General features: G+C 46.7%; 1 protein-coding gene across 1 annotated transcript in view; it reads right to left on the bottom strand.

The window, feature by feature from the left end:
• Positions 1-915: 915 nt before the first annotated feature.
• LOC130377277 (trichohyalin-like) overlaps positions 916-16538 on the bottom strand; it is a 69627-nt gene continuing 54004 nt past the window's right edge. The window contains exons 9-19 of the mRNA XM_056584318.1: positions 11637-11720; positions 10929-11096; positions 10279-10362; positions 9670-9837; positions 9182-9424; positions 6606-6830; positions 6037-6267; positions 4284-4385; positions 3827-3903; positions 2839-3004; positions 916-1255 (exon numbers count right to left, since the gene is read on the bottom strand). Of these exons, the coding sequence (XP_056440293.1) occupies positions 971-1255; positions 2839-3004; positions 3827-3903; positions 4284-4385; positions 6037-6267; positions 6606-6830; positions 9182-9424; positions 9670-9837; positions 10279-10362; positions 10929-11096; positions 11637-11720 (1833 nt within the window). The 3' untranslated portion in view covers positions 916-970. The remainder of the gene's footprint in view (positions 1256-2838; positions 3005-3826; positions 3904-4283; positions 4386-6036; positions 6268-6605; positions 6831-9181; positions 9425-9669; positions 9838-10278; positions 10363-10928; positions 11097-11636; positions 11721-16538) is intronic.

Here is a 16538-nt window from a genome sequence, read left to right as displayed (position 1 = left end):
GTGGGGGTGGGGGGGGGGGGGGGGGGGGGGGGGGGGGGGGGGGGGGGGGGCAAAAACAATAAAAAACACACATATCACAAGGGACAAGTGGTCCTCTATTTGAAGAGCATCCAGAACGTATCTCGTGGTCACTTTGTCACTTGAGAGGCCCGCTGTGGGGACACTCTTTGTCGTAGCGCCGTCCCGGTGGTTTTGAACCCCCGAACCCAAAGACAGGGCGTCGGGGATTGAGGCAGAACTCTTGAAGACATTTACACGTGTTGCTGCTTTAAGCTAGGTCATTGCTTTTTTCGAAGTTCCAGCTTGTTTATTTATTCATATGTATTTTTTGGTTTATTTTTTTTACCAACTGTATATTTCAGTGCTGAGCCAGTACGGTGAAGCTATTTGCGAGCCCGCTCCCGCAGTCGTACGCATATGTAGCGGATGGCGCTTGGTAATGAGTAGCGGTGAATGGTACATAACAAGTGAGTAATGGAGCACTTCAACTCCTTTACGACCCACACTCGAACATCATCAGATGGCAGAAGAAATAACTGCTCACGCACACACTGTTTGTATGTCTATATATACAGTAGTATGCAGTAACGGCCATCTGTAGAGATAGAGTTTGGTTGAATAAAATAATAAAAGCTTTATTCATCGGAAGTGCGAGTGACGCATAGATTGATTGAACTAACTATTGATCTCTTTGATGTATTGATCTATATTGATTTGTTTGTTGGCACACCTGATTGATTGATTGATTTATCAATCGACCAATTGATTGACTTGAGAAATTTGGGAAACTATCGACTTGTTTTATTCACTGATATAAAGGATGAGTTTGGTGACACAACTTATTGATCGATTGATTGTTCGATTGACTAATTGATTGAATTTAGAAACAATCGACTTGTTTAATTTGCAGATTTTAATGACTTGTTGTGTGATCGATCAAAGGGGTCGATCGACCAACGGATTGATCAATCTATCGATGGATCGATGGATCTGTGTCACCGTTGGGGGGGGCAGGCAGCTGTCTCGCACCTGTCTGTCGGTGCTGGCCTCGCAGCTCCTCCAGCTCCTTGGTCAGCTGCCTGGCGCGGGCCCTCAGTCCCTGGCTCTCCTGGGCTGCGCCCTCCCCCCTCTGCAGGGCCTCCTGGAGCCTCTGGACCTCCGCCCGGCCCGCCTCGGCCTCCAGGCCCAGCCGCTCTGCCTCCTGCCGGGCCGCCCTCAGCGGCTCCGCCGACACCCGCTGGAGCTCCTCCAACATCTGGTGCTCCGCAGGTCCACAATAAAAAGGGATGCATGTCAGAAATGCCTCGGTGTGTGGGTGTGTGTGTGTGTGTGTGTGTGTGTGTGTGTGTGTGTGTGTGTGTGTGTGTGTGTGTGTGTGTGTGTGTGTGACGTAAATGACTGAATCCACCTGCATAGTGCTTATACAACTAAATAAAACAGTGTGTGTGTGTGTGTGTGTGTGTGTGTGTGTGTGTGTGTGTGTGTGTGTGCGCTTGTCTGCGTGTTTGTGTGTGTGTATGTGTATGCGTGTGGGGGGGGGGGGGGGGGGGGGGGGGGGGGGGAGATCATAATCCCACGTATAGTGTTGAGAAGCTGGTGTTAATTACGCCTTTATACGCCGAGTGCCGGGGTCTAAGTACGCACGTATATTATTATGTACACAACGCCCTCCCCCCTTTGAATGTAGATGTAGATTCGGTGTCCTGACATGACACACACGCTCATTACGAACCGTGCCACATGGGAGATGATGTGGCAGACCAGACCAGACGGCAGGCGGAGAGAGGGGAGGAGAAGGGGGCTGGTGTGTGTGTGTGTGTGCGCACGTGTGTGTGTGTGTGCGTGCGTGTGTGTGGCACCGTAAGTGTGCGCGCAATGTGTGTGTGTGATCCTCAGCGTTGTGACACTTGTATGTAGCACTTGTATGTGCCAGAGGGCACAGGAAGTAATGTGGAAAGAATGTACCCCCCCAACCCCACATCGCTGCACTCACACACTGCCCCCCCCCCCCTACACACACACACAGACACACACACACACACACACACACAGACGCTTTATCTCACACACGCCCATGAGTGATGTGTCTGTGACTGCGCGCTGTGTTGGCACACTGCCAGGCCGCCATCACCACTTTGACTAATTTGAATATTTAGTGTTCCATTGAGCTCTTAATTGGAGTCAATTGCACCCGCCTTGGCAAGCGTTTGCCGCCTTCATTAAAGGTGAGGCAATTTGTTTCTGCCAGGCAATCATGCCACACATCACACACACACACACATGAACACACACACACACGCACACACACACACACACACACACACACACACACACACACACACACACACACACACGCGTACACACGCGTCGTTCCAGGGGTCTGTGTGTGTGCTGTGGCAAGGTGACAAACGGCTGGTGTCTTCATTCGTCTAAAACCTGCTCCACTAGAATGCCCCCCACTACAGCCCACAGTAGATTATAGTGTGCAGGTTCAATTTGCGCTGATCGTTTGGTCATTCAGGTCACATTATGGGCGTTGTGACTGACTCACTCAAAATGCTGATCAGGTGATCATAGTATTATAGTATAGCATAGTATAGTAAAGTATAGTATAGCATTGTAAAGTAAAGAGTTGTACTATACGATTACTACAAAACAATGCTAAGAGATAACAAAAGAAATATCATAGTATAATAAATGTGTTGGAATTTTTACTAGTTGTTACTAATAGTGTTAGAAATGTGGACTGTTGATATAGGTAAATCATTTTCTAAATCCATGTATGAAGTTGCTTTGCATTCATTAGGAAAGACAGGAAAGGACTCATTTCGGCCACACCTGCTCCTGGTGGGCCCTGTTTCTCTGGCTGTCAGTGAGCTCCAGCTTCAAGCGTGTCACTTCCTTTTCAAGCTTGGTCACTTCCTGTTCCTGCTGCCTGCAAGTGGTCAGGTGGTTGTGGTGGGCCTCGACCAGACCTCGCTCCACCTCGGCTTTCTCCTTCGACCTGGGAGAAAAGATTGGAGTTTGTAGCTTGTCTTTGTTTTAAGATAATCCTTCTCCCACAAATTACATTAATCTATCAATATCTTAAAACCACTGTCTGTGGAAAACCATTGTCTGCACTATGCGCGTAGTGGTTATGGGCTGTGATATGCTCGCTGCTTTAACGTTCCCATTAAAATGACAAACGATTTGATATGACAATAAAAAAATATTTACAATTTGTTTTAGCAACGCGATCCGACTTGTGGTTAAACACACAATGGCATTTTGAACGTTCCATATGGTTCGAGTATTAAAATGTACATCAATACAGTCCCGCACGTCAACAAATCGGACGCTATGTCATGTTTTTGTCATCTGATTTTGTAATCTGACTGATTAGTATACCAGAGGGGGGGGGGGAAAAGAGAGAGAGAGAGAGAGAGAGAGAGAGAGAGAGAGAGAGAGAGAGAGAGAGAGAGAGAGAGAGAGAGAGAGAGAGAGAGAGAGAGAGAGAGAGAGAGAGAGAGAGAGAGAGAGAGAGAGAGAGAGAGAGAGAGAGAGAGAGAGAGAGAGATGTTTGGTGGATGGAATCATAAATCACCAGGGAAACAATATCCATATAAGGCCATTGGGAATGAACACAGAAACGGCAAAGTTGAGGATTAAAAAAAGTGCGGACAGGGAAAAAAGAGAGATACAGTGCTCCAGAGAGAGTAAAGAGGGAGACATGAGAAATACAGAGCAAGAGAGAGAGAGAGAGTGGCGCTAGAGAAAGAGAGCGCGCGGGGGAGAAGTGGAAAGGAATTTATAGCCAAGGAGTTGTGTAAACTCTTGATATTACTGTGTCTCCAGCTTAGTCCTTATCTGAAGGATAGCTCTCTCAGCCTCCGCCAGATGTTGCACTTGGTCAGAGCAGCGCTGAAACATAGAGGCACATGGCTCAAATACAAACACACGCACACACCCACGCACACACACACACTTACACAAACAAAACTAGTCATACAGGAAAATTGTACTGGAATATATTTATTGGAAAAGGAAAATACAGACACACGTTTTTGGAAACTGTTTAGCTAGTTCTGCCCAACAACTGAATGTACTTTGGCGAGTAAAGTATGGCACCCGTCTACAACATACATGTATGGCATGAATGATACGGGTGATGTGTCAGGGTCGGAATTCATTCACTGGGAATTTGCAGTAGTTCCTCGCTTGAGTCCCGGCTGCAAAAAGCTTGCAGAAAACGGGAACACTGCTTTGAATCTAAATGAATCCTGCGATTGCGGTGGCTTTACCTTCTGCAGCTGCTGGTTGTCAGACAGAAGGCTGAGGTGCTCCCGGTCTGGGTGAGAATGAGTCTGCCTGTGCAGGATTAGCTCTCGCTCACACATCGACGTCTACGGAAGAAGAAAAAATATATATCAAAGGGAGAGGAATCAAGTGCAAGTCAAGGCGAGGCAAGGTGAGTGTGCTTATAAAACACCGTTCAAAGACAAGGCCGCTTGGAGTGCTTTACATAGGCGGGATCACGTCACTGAAAGGAAAATCGGTAACTTAAAACGCAATCAAATTAAATACTTCAAGAGATATGTGTAATTAAAGTATAAGATGATAATATAATAAAATATTCAAGTGCTTTCATAATTGGTGTAGTCTGGAAGCATACGTAGAATAATGTGTAACTAAAACAGGACAATTTCTCTCACACAAACACACACACACACGGATAGAGTGAAGGTTAGGGAAGAGGCACACTTGTAATTCAAAAATTGTCACCATAAATCAATCAATCGAAAAATCAAAAGTTACCCTACCAATCAAAACAACAATAAGGGCAAGTAATTTGTTATTCACCATCTCCTTTTTAACTTTATTTTCTAGGATTAAATGATTGCTGTGTTCTGAACTGATTTAATCAATTTATATTATCTTCAATGGAAGAATAGCGTCAGGGTCCCTAAATAAACAAGGCATGAAGTCAGTGATAGAGGCCCCTAATGTGTGGCCTTGGAAAACCACTTGGAAAATTATGTAATAACAAAAAGCAAGGCTTCCTTGACATTTGAACATTCACCAGAATGTAATTAAATAAACCAAAAAAGGCGAATTTGAGCATTTTGAAATTTTCCGTCATTCAAATGCTAAAACTAAATCGCCCAGGCCATGGATATTTTTACAAGACGGTCAGCAGCGTTTAAAGCAACGGTACCACGGTATTATTCAGAGCTGCTCTCAAACCCACGCGTATTTGTTGACACGCTCGCCAGAACTCCTCATCGCTTTGCCGTTTGCTTTCCTCTTTGAATTCGAATTTTTTTCACTCCTATTTTGTCTCCCCAGAGAGTTTGCGGTGGCGGCGGTTGTCAATGGCAATTGAAGAGGTTAGTGATTGCCTGGTGATTCTCAAGGTAGTGAATTAGCAGGACATGAAGCTACCCGGGCACTCCTAACCTCTTCATAGACGCTTCACAATCAAAGTCATTAGCCGATGTAATAAAGGGTCCAAGATATAGCCATTCTTCACCGGTCCAACTCTTTTATAACCAACAGATTAAAGTTGATTGGATTAAAATGACATTCCACCCGTCTGACCTTGGCGACGGCAGTTAAGTTCATCCAAATTAAATTTCTCTGTTGTAAAAATGATTCATTTGTTACCCGTCGTTGTAAATATAAAACAGAGCGCAAAATGGGGAGAAAGGATTAAGTGACACGCGGGGCTGAGTGCGTGCACACGTGTGCGTAGACACGCACACGCACACACGCACACACACACACACACACACAAAAACACAAACGTGTACCCCAGTGTTCAAGCACAACCACCAGGTGTATATCGTAGTAGACAGAATAACTATGAAATATTGATCAATCCCACATGTGATTAAATGCACAGACGCACATGGTTAACGAAATGACAATGACGAGTAGTCAAAACCAACTCAATCATAAACGTAGGGAGGAAGGCAAACATAACGGTGTGTACGTGGTTCTACATTGAAATGTGCATGGTTAGTTGTGTGTGCATGTGCAGATGAGTGCACAAACCTGTTGTTTCAGATCGTCCACCTGTATGTTCAATGCCACAACGAGGCCCTCACTCAGGCACACTTTGGCCTGGCTCTCTCTCAGCTGACTCTGATTGGCTTGCAGCTCGTCCGTCAACTGGGCCTGGGCCTCTTTAGAGTGCTCCCATTGGCTGAACATCTCCCGGTACTGCCCATCCAGCTCGGCCAGCTGTGCCTTGGCTGCACTCGTCACTAAGAGGGAGTCTCTTAGCTGAAAGTTCAACATATAATGTATAATTAATAGATACAAATAAATATATATCTATATTTATATATATATATACATTATATAAATTATATATAAGTAATTTGGTCTAATCAATGGGGATTGTATCATGCATTTTAAAAGACAAACTGAACATTTTAATTAAAATGTATTATTTTTAAAAATAAGAATATAATAAATAAAAAGCAACAATGAGTTGTGTTCCCTATTCGAAGGTTTGGATAGGAGAAAAATCCAATCCAAAAATGGGAAAGGTCAAAAGGTCAAAAGTGGGAAATGTGTAGTCAACGCGGAGCTAAAGAGACTACAGTCATGGTGGCTACCTGCTGCTGTGAATAGCACAGCTCCTCCTCCATGCAGTCCGCCTGGCCCTGAACCTGCTGCATCTTCTCTATGGCAACAGCGTACTTCTGCTTGAATATGGCCACGCTCTCCTCGTGTTTCCGGGCGCACGCTGTGGCCTCCTTCAGGTCCTCACGAGCCCCTACCAACTGACGGTGTGCAGATTCCAACTCTGCGTCCCTCGTCTTCATCAGACCTTCATAAGCCTTAAGAAAGACAACGAGGGAAAGGCTGAGATGTTTTCATAGCAGACGCTATTTCCACATCGTCTGATTGAAAGGAAGAGGCAAAGAAATCAAGAAAATTCCCTGATTCCCTGTCGAGATGCCTCATGTCCCAACGGCTTGAAGTGTGGTCAGTATGGTATAACCGGCACCCTGTAACTTTTTAACTGCAGCCGTCACTTTTGTTCAAAATTAGAATCTCTAGTCTTTGCCTTTTCCTCCACAGACATGAAATGATGCAGAGTGAAAAGAGCCCTTCGATGTTTGGGCTATGGGTGGATTCCTCTCATTGTTCGAAACTTAGTCGTTTGCTTAGTCGAGTAGTTTAGCAGAAGAATGGTGATGGTTGAAGTGGAGAGTGTGCATACAGAGTGCAGGTCAAACCAAACAAAAACATGCATAGTTTGAAATACAAGTGCTGTGATACTTCCGCTAAACTAAGAGTGAGGGTACACTGTGCTAATCATTGATTTGTGTTCAGCTTTTATTTAAAAGAAAACTAATCTGCATCAGCGTCTTCCATTTACCAGAGACACATTCCAAAATCGCACCTGCTGGACTCAGCTAAATTAGCACTGAATAAAATAATAATAATGGAAAATGTACCAAATGATAGACATGATCGATACTACAACAGCACTTTCACAAACAACAAAACACACGGACAGACTGGCCTAGAGACGGATGCACAGCAACAGGAAAAACATAATGGGCATGGAAACATCCTATACATTCAGGGCAGCATAAAGGACTGTCTGCGCCGTGCGGGGCAGAGTGTCTGTGTGGGCTAGACTGCATGGCCCGCCGAGTGCAGTAGCCATGTTGATTAGCAGAACAAAGAGGACGGGACCACTGGTTTAATCCCGGTGTTGCACTGAGCCTCCCCCCTACAAATGTGCACGTTCTTCAAAGCGAAAAAGAGCATGTAAAAAGGCCAAATACGAGAGAAAAAAATCAACCAAGCTTTATCCATGTTAATCCCCGTTCTAATCTGGATCAGAACTCAGGAGTTCAGCCTAATGATGGCCCGCTAGTTAGGTGAGCGCAGGTTCACTGCGGTCTGGGTTTAACCAGGGGGATTAGCTGGGTTCATGTAGACTAATGCCGGCTCGATGGCAGAGTAATAGCGGGCTAATACAGGAGCTAACTGGCACAATTATCCAGACAACGGGGGGCCAGAGAGAGAGACAGATAGAGAGAGGAAGAGGATGTATAGGGGGCAGGTAGAGATGCAAATCGAATGAAAAATAATGTAATATATTTTAAAAGGATACAGACATAGATACAGACAGACATAGATAGTACTTTTGATACATATCTTTGAATATATTCATTTATTTAAAATTCTTGAATTTTTTTTATTTAAAATTCTTAAAAATATATATTTTTGGTTGAATCGATAGTTTCATAATGCCATTATATTATATTATGTTCTCTCTCTGTATTGCTGTATATCTATGTGTTTGCCACATATGTATATCTATACAGCCACCAAACCCCCAGAAAGGTCCATGCACATACATACAATAACTCACTTACTCAATAAATCATACACAACCCTCACCCCCCACCCCAACCAATAGGTAATACATCCAGCGCATTACGTTCCGAGCAATTATGGTGGATTTAGCATTCTCTCTTTGGCTGCCAGATGAGACAAGGCCTAATGGGAGCACCGTGGCTTTCTTGTGACCGTAATCAAGAGCATGTGCTTCAGTAGGGCAAATAAATTAAAATGATGTGGGGGGGGGGGGGGGGGCACACACACACACACACACACACAAACACAAACACAGTGTTGACCCCACATGACCAGGCGGTCCTAATGCGAGCGCCACTGTTTATATCGGACATTTGCGACTGGCATGGCTCTTCAAACGGATCCCATCGTCTGCTGATGATTTGATTCTTCTTCGATTATATGTCGGCCTCTTCAACTGTGTTGTCTTATCTTGTTTTTTTGGTTGTTTGGGCTGCGGGAGGCATGCGGTTTGACCAACAGCTTGGGTAAGTCTTCTTGTTTGGGGAACCCTGACACGGTTATGGGAGCGTTATTTGAGTCGACTGGATCATTAAAGTGTGTGAGTGGTATGCGAGTGGACCAAAGCGTTGAGGTTTGGAGTTTGGCTGCGGTAAAAATGTATATTTCCAAACCTGCCCGCACCGATCAGAAGGACTGACAGGGGGAGAGAGAGAGAGAGGCAGAGAGAGAGAGAGACAGACATAGACAGCGAGGGGAAGGAGAGAGAGAGAGAGAGAGAGAGAGAGAGAGAGAGAGAGAGAGAGAGAGAGAGAGAGACAGAGAGAGAGATGAAAGGCAGAGAGACACTGACCTTGTCTGCGGCTTCCCGCCGACCCGCCTTGGCCCGGACCAAGCTCTCCTTGAGACTGGTGACCTCGGCCTCGCTCTCTCTGAGCCTGGCCTCTGATTGGGCGAGCTGGGCGCTGACCTGCTCCGACCGGCTGTGCAGCTGGCCTCGTCTCCGGCCCCAGTGGTCGGCGTCCGCCGCGTGGGCCGCTTTGACCGCTTCTAGGTCAGAGGTCAACTGGCGGACGGACTCCGCCTGGGACCGTACCTAGAGGGGGAGGGAGGGGGATGTGCACATAGGGAGGTGGGTGGACGGACAGACGGACAGAACAATCGAAAGACAAGACGATAGAAAGAGAATAGAACCATGGAACAGCGAAGGGGAAAATACAGATAGACATGAGAGGAAATGTGCACATTAGACAAACATATAGCGATCAAGAGATATACAGATAGACGGATAGATAGATAAGTAGACAGACGGACCGACGGACGGACGGACAGACAATATACCTGTTGCTGGCTGCCACACAGCTGGAGGTGGAGCTGAACTCGTTCCTTCTCCTTCTGTTCTGCAATCTCTTCCTGCTCCCTGACCTTCCCTCTCAGCAGACGCGTCTCCTCCTGCCGCCCTCCCATGTCCTCGGTCAGACGGCTGACTTCCCTCTGCAGGGCGGACATCTAGCAACAGAGTTATGGCCCAGAATGAACAAAAATGTGTCAGACGCAGAGGAGACAAAAGAAAGGAGTGCACTGCTAACTGCAATGCCGTCACCAAAAGTACAAATGCACACGTCAAAGCACGACTTAAGAGAAGGAACAACAGTTGTATTTATTCTCGCTTTGTGATCCCCCCCCCAAAACGTCTAGCCTAGTGAACGCCATTGGCCTCGAACATGAATGAGCAACCGTTTCCTTGTTCCTTTGCAACAAAAACCACCTTTGTGTGAGGATCCCACCCTGCTGGATCACCGTGGCCTTAGCCTGCGGGGCCCTCCCTTGGGGGCAGGTATGTGTGTGTTTTGGGGTTGTACACAGGTAGAGGACATCTCTAGCCCACCAGTCTGTACTGTGTCATGATGGACCCCGTCGCGTTAATGAGAGAGCCATCATCGGACGCACCTCTTCCAGGGTCCTGTGGTGAGTCTGCTGAGTGGCCTTCATCTCTGCTCTCAGCTGGATGATCAGCTGTTCTCTGCTCCTCACCTTCACATGTTGGACACACACACACACACACACACACACACACACACACACACACACACACACACACACACACACACACACACACACACACACACACACACACACACACACACAGACAGAGCACAAAAAATGAAGAAGTGTAATATTGTACCATCATACATTTGGATACACGATTCAATTATGTAAAGAAGATGTTTATTGATAGTAGATTGAGAGGAAAGTAGACAGACAAAAGTGGATTGACAAGTCTGTGTACAAATCTATCAAATAAACAAAACTGGATATCGTCAGAAACTTTAATCCTGTTTCACCGTACAAAACATCCACTCGCAAACTAAAGCAGACAACGCAAACCGCACCGACCGCCACACACACACACACACACACACACACACACACACACACACACACACACACACACACACACACACACACACACACACACACACACACACACACACACACACACACACACACACACACACACACACGACCTCTTCGACCAGAGTGGAACCCATGTATATACAGACTCAGACAGCGCCGCCGCGAGACAGAAGCAGACGGACCTCTAGGTGGGCGGCGCGGCGGTCCTCGTGGCCGCGGGCCAGGTCGCTCTCTAATCGCTCTTTGTCCCGAGCGAGGCCCGCGCAGACCCGGCCGCGCTCCTCCATCTTGGCTCGGAGCTGGGCCGCCTCCCGCTGCAGCCGCTCCGAGGAGCTCTGTGTGCCCGGCAACTTGAAAGTAAACAATAACAAATCATAGGCCGGGGAACGGGAGAAAGAGGAATAGACGTTTGATAATAAATAGGGCCACCGCACTCGTTCACCAAGTCACCGGATATGGGGGATGACATCAGGGGTAAACAGGGGAGGAGACATTGGGGTTGCAGATGGGTAGATATAAATAAGTATTATGCATCCAGATTGTGGGATAAATGGTTGGAAAGAAGCGAAGAGGAAAAAGAAGGAGATAATCGAGAGCGATAGAGAAGGAGAGAGATACAGACATGTATGCATTTTATCAGAAAAATAAACTACACAAACAGAAAAACACTACTTAATACTACTGTAGATACTACAGGCAAAGCAGAAACTTTTTTGAGAGAGAGAAAGAGAGAGAGAGAGAGAGAGACAGAGAGAGAGAGAGAGAGAGAGAGAGGGGAGTTGGGGAGAGAGAGAGAGAGAGAGAGAGAGAGAGAGAGAGAGAAAGAGAGAGAGAGCAAGAGAGAGAGAGAGGAGAAGATAGTAAGAAAGAGAGAGAGAGGCTGATCCTACTTCTTTCTGACAGTCAGATCCCAGCTTCTTCCTCTCCTCCAGCTCCTTCACCAGGGCAGCCAGCTTGACCTCCCTCCGCTGGATCTGATAACCCGTAAACAAACGTAAACAACATCAGCAAGACATATAGGACGGCCAAGACTGTATGATCATCCATGAATCAATGATATAAAGTTTAGGTTAGAGTAAAGAAGTAAAATAACTATAATAAATACACAAATCGCTTGTGCAACATATAATGTACAACCCCGGGGAAAAAGGAAAAGAACTGAAGAACAAAACAAAACCAAAACCAAAACGATCAACACAACTATACACACTGGACAATAATACGTGTACACGTGTGTCAATGTTACCAACGCACCGCAACACAAAGCGCAAACGAAACAGTGACAGGGGCTCAACCAAAGGTTACCGGGAGTCAGAGGTCTGTGGGAAACAGACGGGAGCTCCGGCGGCCAAGGCCCCGGGCCTCACGACCGGCCTGCCTGCCGGTGGTTAGCGGCGGGGGGATGACGCCATGCAGATAGAAATGGCTGTTTACGCTCCCCTCCATTGTAGACGTGGTCTGATCACTGTTTGTGTTTGTCTGTTTCCTTGGTGACCCGCTCTAATTACCCACTTCAAGCCGGCAAACACACCACATTCATACGTGGGTGCGTGTGTGTGTGTGTGTGTGCGCGTAGGTGTGTGTGTGTGTGGGTGTGTGTGTGTGTGTGTACGTACGTGTGTGTCTGATTGTGTTGGTGTCATGGACGGAACTTTTTGTATTCCCTTGTCGGTTTTGGGCTCCAGGAAACATTTATAAGCTGTTTCTTCCTATTTCTACTACCTCTCTCGCTCTCTCTCTCTCCCTCTCTTGCTCTCTCTCTCTCTCTCTCTCCCTCTCTCACTCTCTGACTCTCTGACTCTTTCCCATCTGCTCTCTCGCCCCTCTCGTTCTCTGAATCCCTCTCCTTTCACGCGGCAGCCACCTCTCTTCTCCTTCGTTGCCCTTCATTTTATCTGTCTCCCCATCTCGCCGAGCCCCCTGACTCTCGTACAAACACACACATCGACACACAAACACACCACATGCACAAACACACACACACATTGATGCCGACACACACACACACACACACACACATATCGACACAGGCACACGCACGTACACAAATGTTAACACACACACATGTGCTGGGAAGAGGGGGCACGGCTGCGAGTGGAGTTGAGGCCTCGTTTGTAACTGTCCGAGGGGGATTGATGGAGTTAACTTGGCTCTTTGACCTTTCACCCCTCCTGTCGTCACACGGCCTGAGCCCGGCAGCCCTGCCTGGACCTGAGTTACGGCATGGGCCCAATCGTATATCAGAAGTACACGGATAAATGTGTAGACGGCGCTTCGCACACATACATTAAACAAAGACACGCACGTGCATTTAACCAAAACAAAAAAAACAAGCAGACACCGGGGGCTGAGAGAAGACACACCTGTGTATGCATATCACGTAAAAAAACATCTGCGAAAAAAACCATCAAGGTCATTCTTTTGGGTTACTATATATCTCCTGTCATTTGTAAAGCTCACACAACACGCAATAACAATACTTGATAACAACGTGTGATTCATCTTTTTGGTGTGTTTTTGTGTGTGTTTGTGTGCGTGTTTGTGTGTGTGTGAATCTGTCTGTGTGTGTGTGTGTGTGTGTGTGTGTGTGTGTGTGTGTGTGTGTGTGTGTGTGGTTGTGCGTGTGGGTGTGCTTGTGTCTGTGTGAATCTGTCTCTGTTTCTGCGTCTGTGTGTGTGTGTGTGTGTGTGTGTGTGTGTGTGTGTGTGTGTGTGTGTGTGTGTGTGTGTGTGTGTGTGTGTGTGTGGTGTGTGTGCGTGTGTGTGTGGGTGTGCATATGTGTGGGTGTGTGCATATGTGTGGGTGTGTGTGTGTGTGTGTGTGTGTGTATTCCCATTGTGAGCGGGCGTGATAGGCAGCCTGAGCGTTGATAAACACTAGAGGATGCCGTGTCAAAACAGGAGACGGCTCAGAAAACGACAAGCTAACTAGGTCAATGACTAACTTTAAGCAGGAAAAAAACTTAGGAGTGAAGCATCGCTGTGTTGGCACCTTTTGTGATAGTGTGTGTCTATGTCTGTTTGTGTGTGTGTACGTGTGTTTGTGTGTTTGTACTATAAGCTCTAGAACGAATCTGCAGGAGGGGACCTCCCAATATCGAAGGTATTTTTAAATCAATCGGCTCTTAAGCGAATCCACGTCTTAACACTCAGATATATACACACACACACACACACACACACACACACACACACAGACACACACACACACACCATTCAGTACCAGCAAGAGAAGGATCCCTACTGACAGGCAATGACAAGATGAAGTGAAGGGGGGGGGGGAGGCAGGAGGGAAGGGGGTGAGAAATATTTAAAAACACACGGTGTGTGTGTGTGTGTGTGTGTGTGTGACTGTGTTTTGGGTTTCAGTAAAGAGAAAATAAAACATAAATGAGCAATATGGGAGATGAGACCAGAGGAAGCAGAAGTGGGATGTAGTAAAGAGAGAGAGAGAGAGAGAGAGAGAGAGAGAGAGAGAGAGAGAGAGAGAGAGAGAGAGAGAGAGAAAGAAGAAGAGAAGAAAGAAAGAAAGAAAGAAAGAAAGAAAGAAAAGAAAGAAAGAAATGAAAAGAAAGAAGAAAGAAAGAAATAAAGAAAGAAAGAAAGAGAAAAGAGAGAGAGAGAGAGAGAGAGAGAGAGAGAGAGAGAGAGAGATTGGCGGGTTTGAAGGGTTGACTGTTCTGATTGGCTGTCTGGGTATCTTCTCCTTCTCCTCCATCCCTTCCATGAGACGACCGCACTCGCTAACCGCACTGTAACTGTTCTTCTGACATCCTCGTCATCCTGATTTTCTTCCTTTCTCTCCCGCACTCTTCTGGTTGTCCAACTGTCAGTCTGCGTGTCTAATTCAACTCTCTCCAGGTCCGTCTGTCTATCCGCATGTCTAATTCGGTTCTCTTAAGGTCCGTCTGTCCGCCTGTTTAATTCAGCTCTGTCTAGGTCCGTCTGTCTGGCTGACGGCGTGCCTGCTTCCTGCCTGAGTTCATGATGGGAGAGTTTCATAGCCAGGTCCAACTCTGAAGATCTGTGTGTGTGCACGCTTGTGTATGTGCTGTGAATGTGTGTGTGTGTGTGTGTGTGTGTGGGGTGGTGTGGGGGTGTGTGTGTGTGTGTGTGTGTGTGGTGTTGATGGTGTGGGGTGTGTGTTGGTGTGGGTGTGTGGTGGGGGGGTGTGTGTGGGTGCATGCGTGAATCCGTGTTGGTGGCTATGTGTGTGTGTGGTGTATGCGTGTGCGTATGCATATGTGTATGCGTATGTGTGTGTGCCTAGCAGGATGAGGGTCCAGCCCCTCCTGGAGACAAAGCTTTCTTGTCATGTTAATGGCTTCACTACAGTCGAGGCTCACAGCAGAGAAAGTCTGGACAAGCACTACCCCCAGACCGCATGTTTAACTACAGAAACATATGGTCAGCTGTGTGTGTGTGCTTGTGTGTGTGTGTGTGTGTGTGTGTGTGTGTGTGTGTGTGTGTGTGTGTGTGTGTGCGTGCGTGCATGTGTGTGCGGGAGCCTTTTAGACACAATGCCCATGGCATGAGACAAAGAGATAGATGAAAGGGAAAAGAAGACAGTGAAAGATAGACAGCTGTGGATGAAAAATACAAAAAGAACAGAGAAAAACATACAAATCGCTGGAAAAGAGATGGTTTCACGTGTCGATTATTTGTGTCAGTTTTGATGTGTGCATGAGGTGCATTAGACTGGGGATTAGGTCTACTTTTGCAGCTTATGTCTGATCAATCCGACCACTTGCTGTCCACATGGAACCCCATTGCACACGGCTGTTTCGCGGTGTCGACAAATGAATGTGGTGGCTTTTGAGCGCACGCCAAACAAACTGCCGATCAGATGGATCGAAGCGACGTCCAGAACCTTCCAGGCGACTGGAGACATCAGTTTTAAATATTCACACAAGTTCATCCGGGATGCGTCTGCGTGTTTTTCAGTACTTGGCTGAGAGTACGGAGGGGTGTATGGGGCAGTGTATTAGGAGAGACAGCGTGAGAGAGAGAGAGAGAGAGAGAGAGAGAGAGAGAGAGAGAGAGAGAGAGAGAGAGAGAGAGAGAAAATAGAGAGAGACAGAGAGAAGGAGAGATAGGAGAGTGCATTCCAAAAGAGGGAGAGAGTGTTCAAATTATTTGTTCAGCTGTGCTAATGTTAGGACATTTAGGCCTGCAAAGAAAAATACTTAACTTAGCACTGCACCCTTCCATTGACTTGTGTGAGAACACACATACACACACACACACATTGTCATTCTCAATATCCTGATGGCATGAGGTGTGAGTGAGTGATTAATTGCAAATGTGAATGTGTGAGGGAGAGAGAGAGAGAGAGAGAGAGAGAGAGAGAGAGAGAGAGAGAGAGAGAGAGAGAGAGAGAGAGAGAGAGAGAGAGAAGAGGGAGGGAGGGAGGGGGGGAAGCACATGTGTGTGCGCTGTAGATCAGAGGAACAGCACAGCTTTCAGTGGGTAAAGCAGGGCCAGATGTGGAGCAGAAACCAGATCTCTGGACAGAGAGAGTAATGGCCCAACTGTTGACTTAACCAATCCAAACATCAAAGACACACACACACACACACACACACACACACACACACACACACACACACAGTAGACCATTGGAGACAGTTCTATTTGATCACGGGTCATGTGCTTGGGGGCCCACTAGAGAAAATCCCGGTGCATTGGCCGGTCTCGTATGAAATGAACACAGTAATGGACACTGCAGCAACAATAACATTGGTTATAACTCTTAGGCGGATTTGCTTTGAAAGAGCAGGACGGAGAAAAAAA

This window comes from Gadus chalcogrammus, chromosome 23, assembly GCF_026213295.1.
Source record: "Gadus chalcogrammus isolate NIFS_2021 chromosome 23, NIFS_Gcha_1.0, whole genome shotgun sequence".
Lineage (NCBI taxonomy): Eukaryota > Metazoa > Chordata > Actinopteri > Gadiformes > Gadidae > Gadus > Gadus chalcogrammus.
Note: the sequence above shows the minus strand (reverse complement) of the source record. Positions and strands in the feature narration are given on the sequence as shown.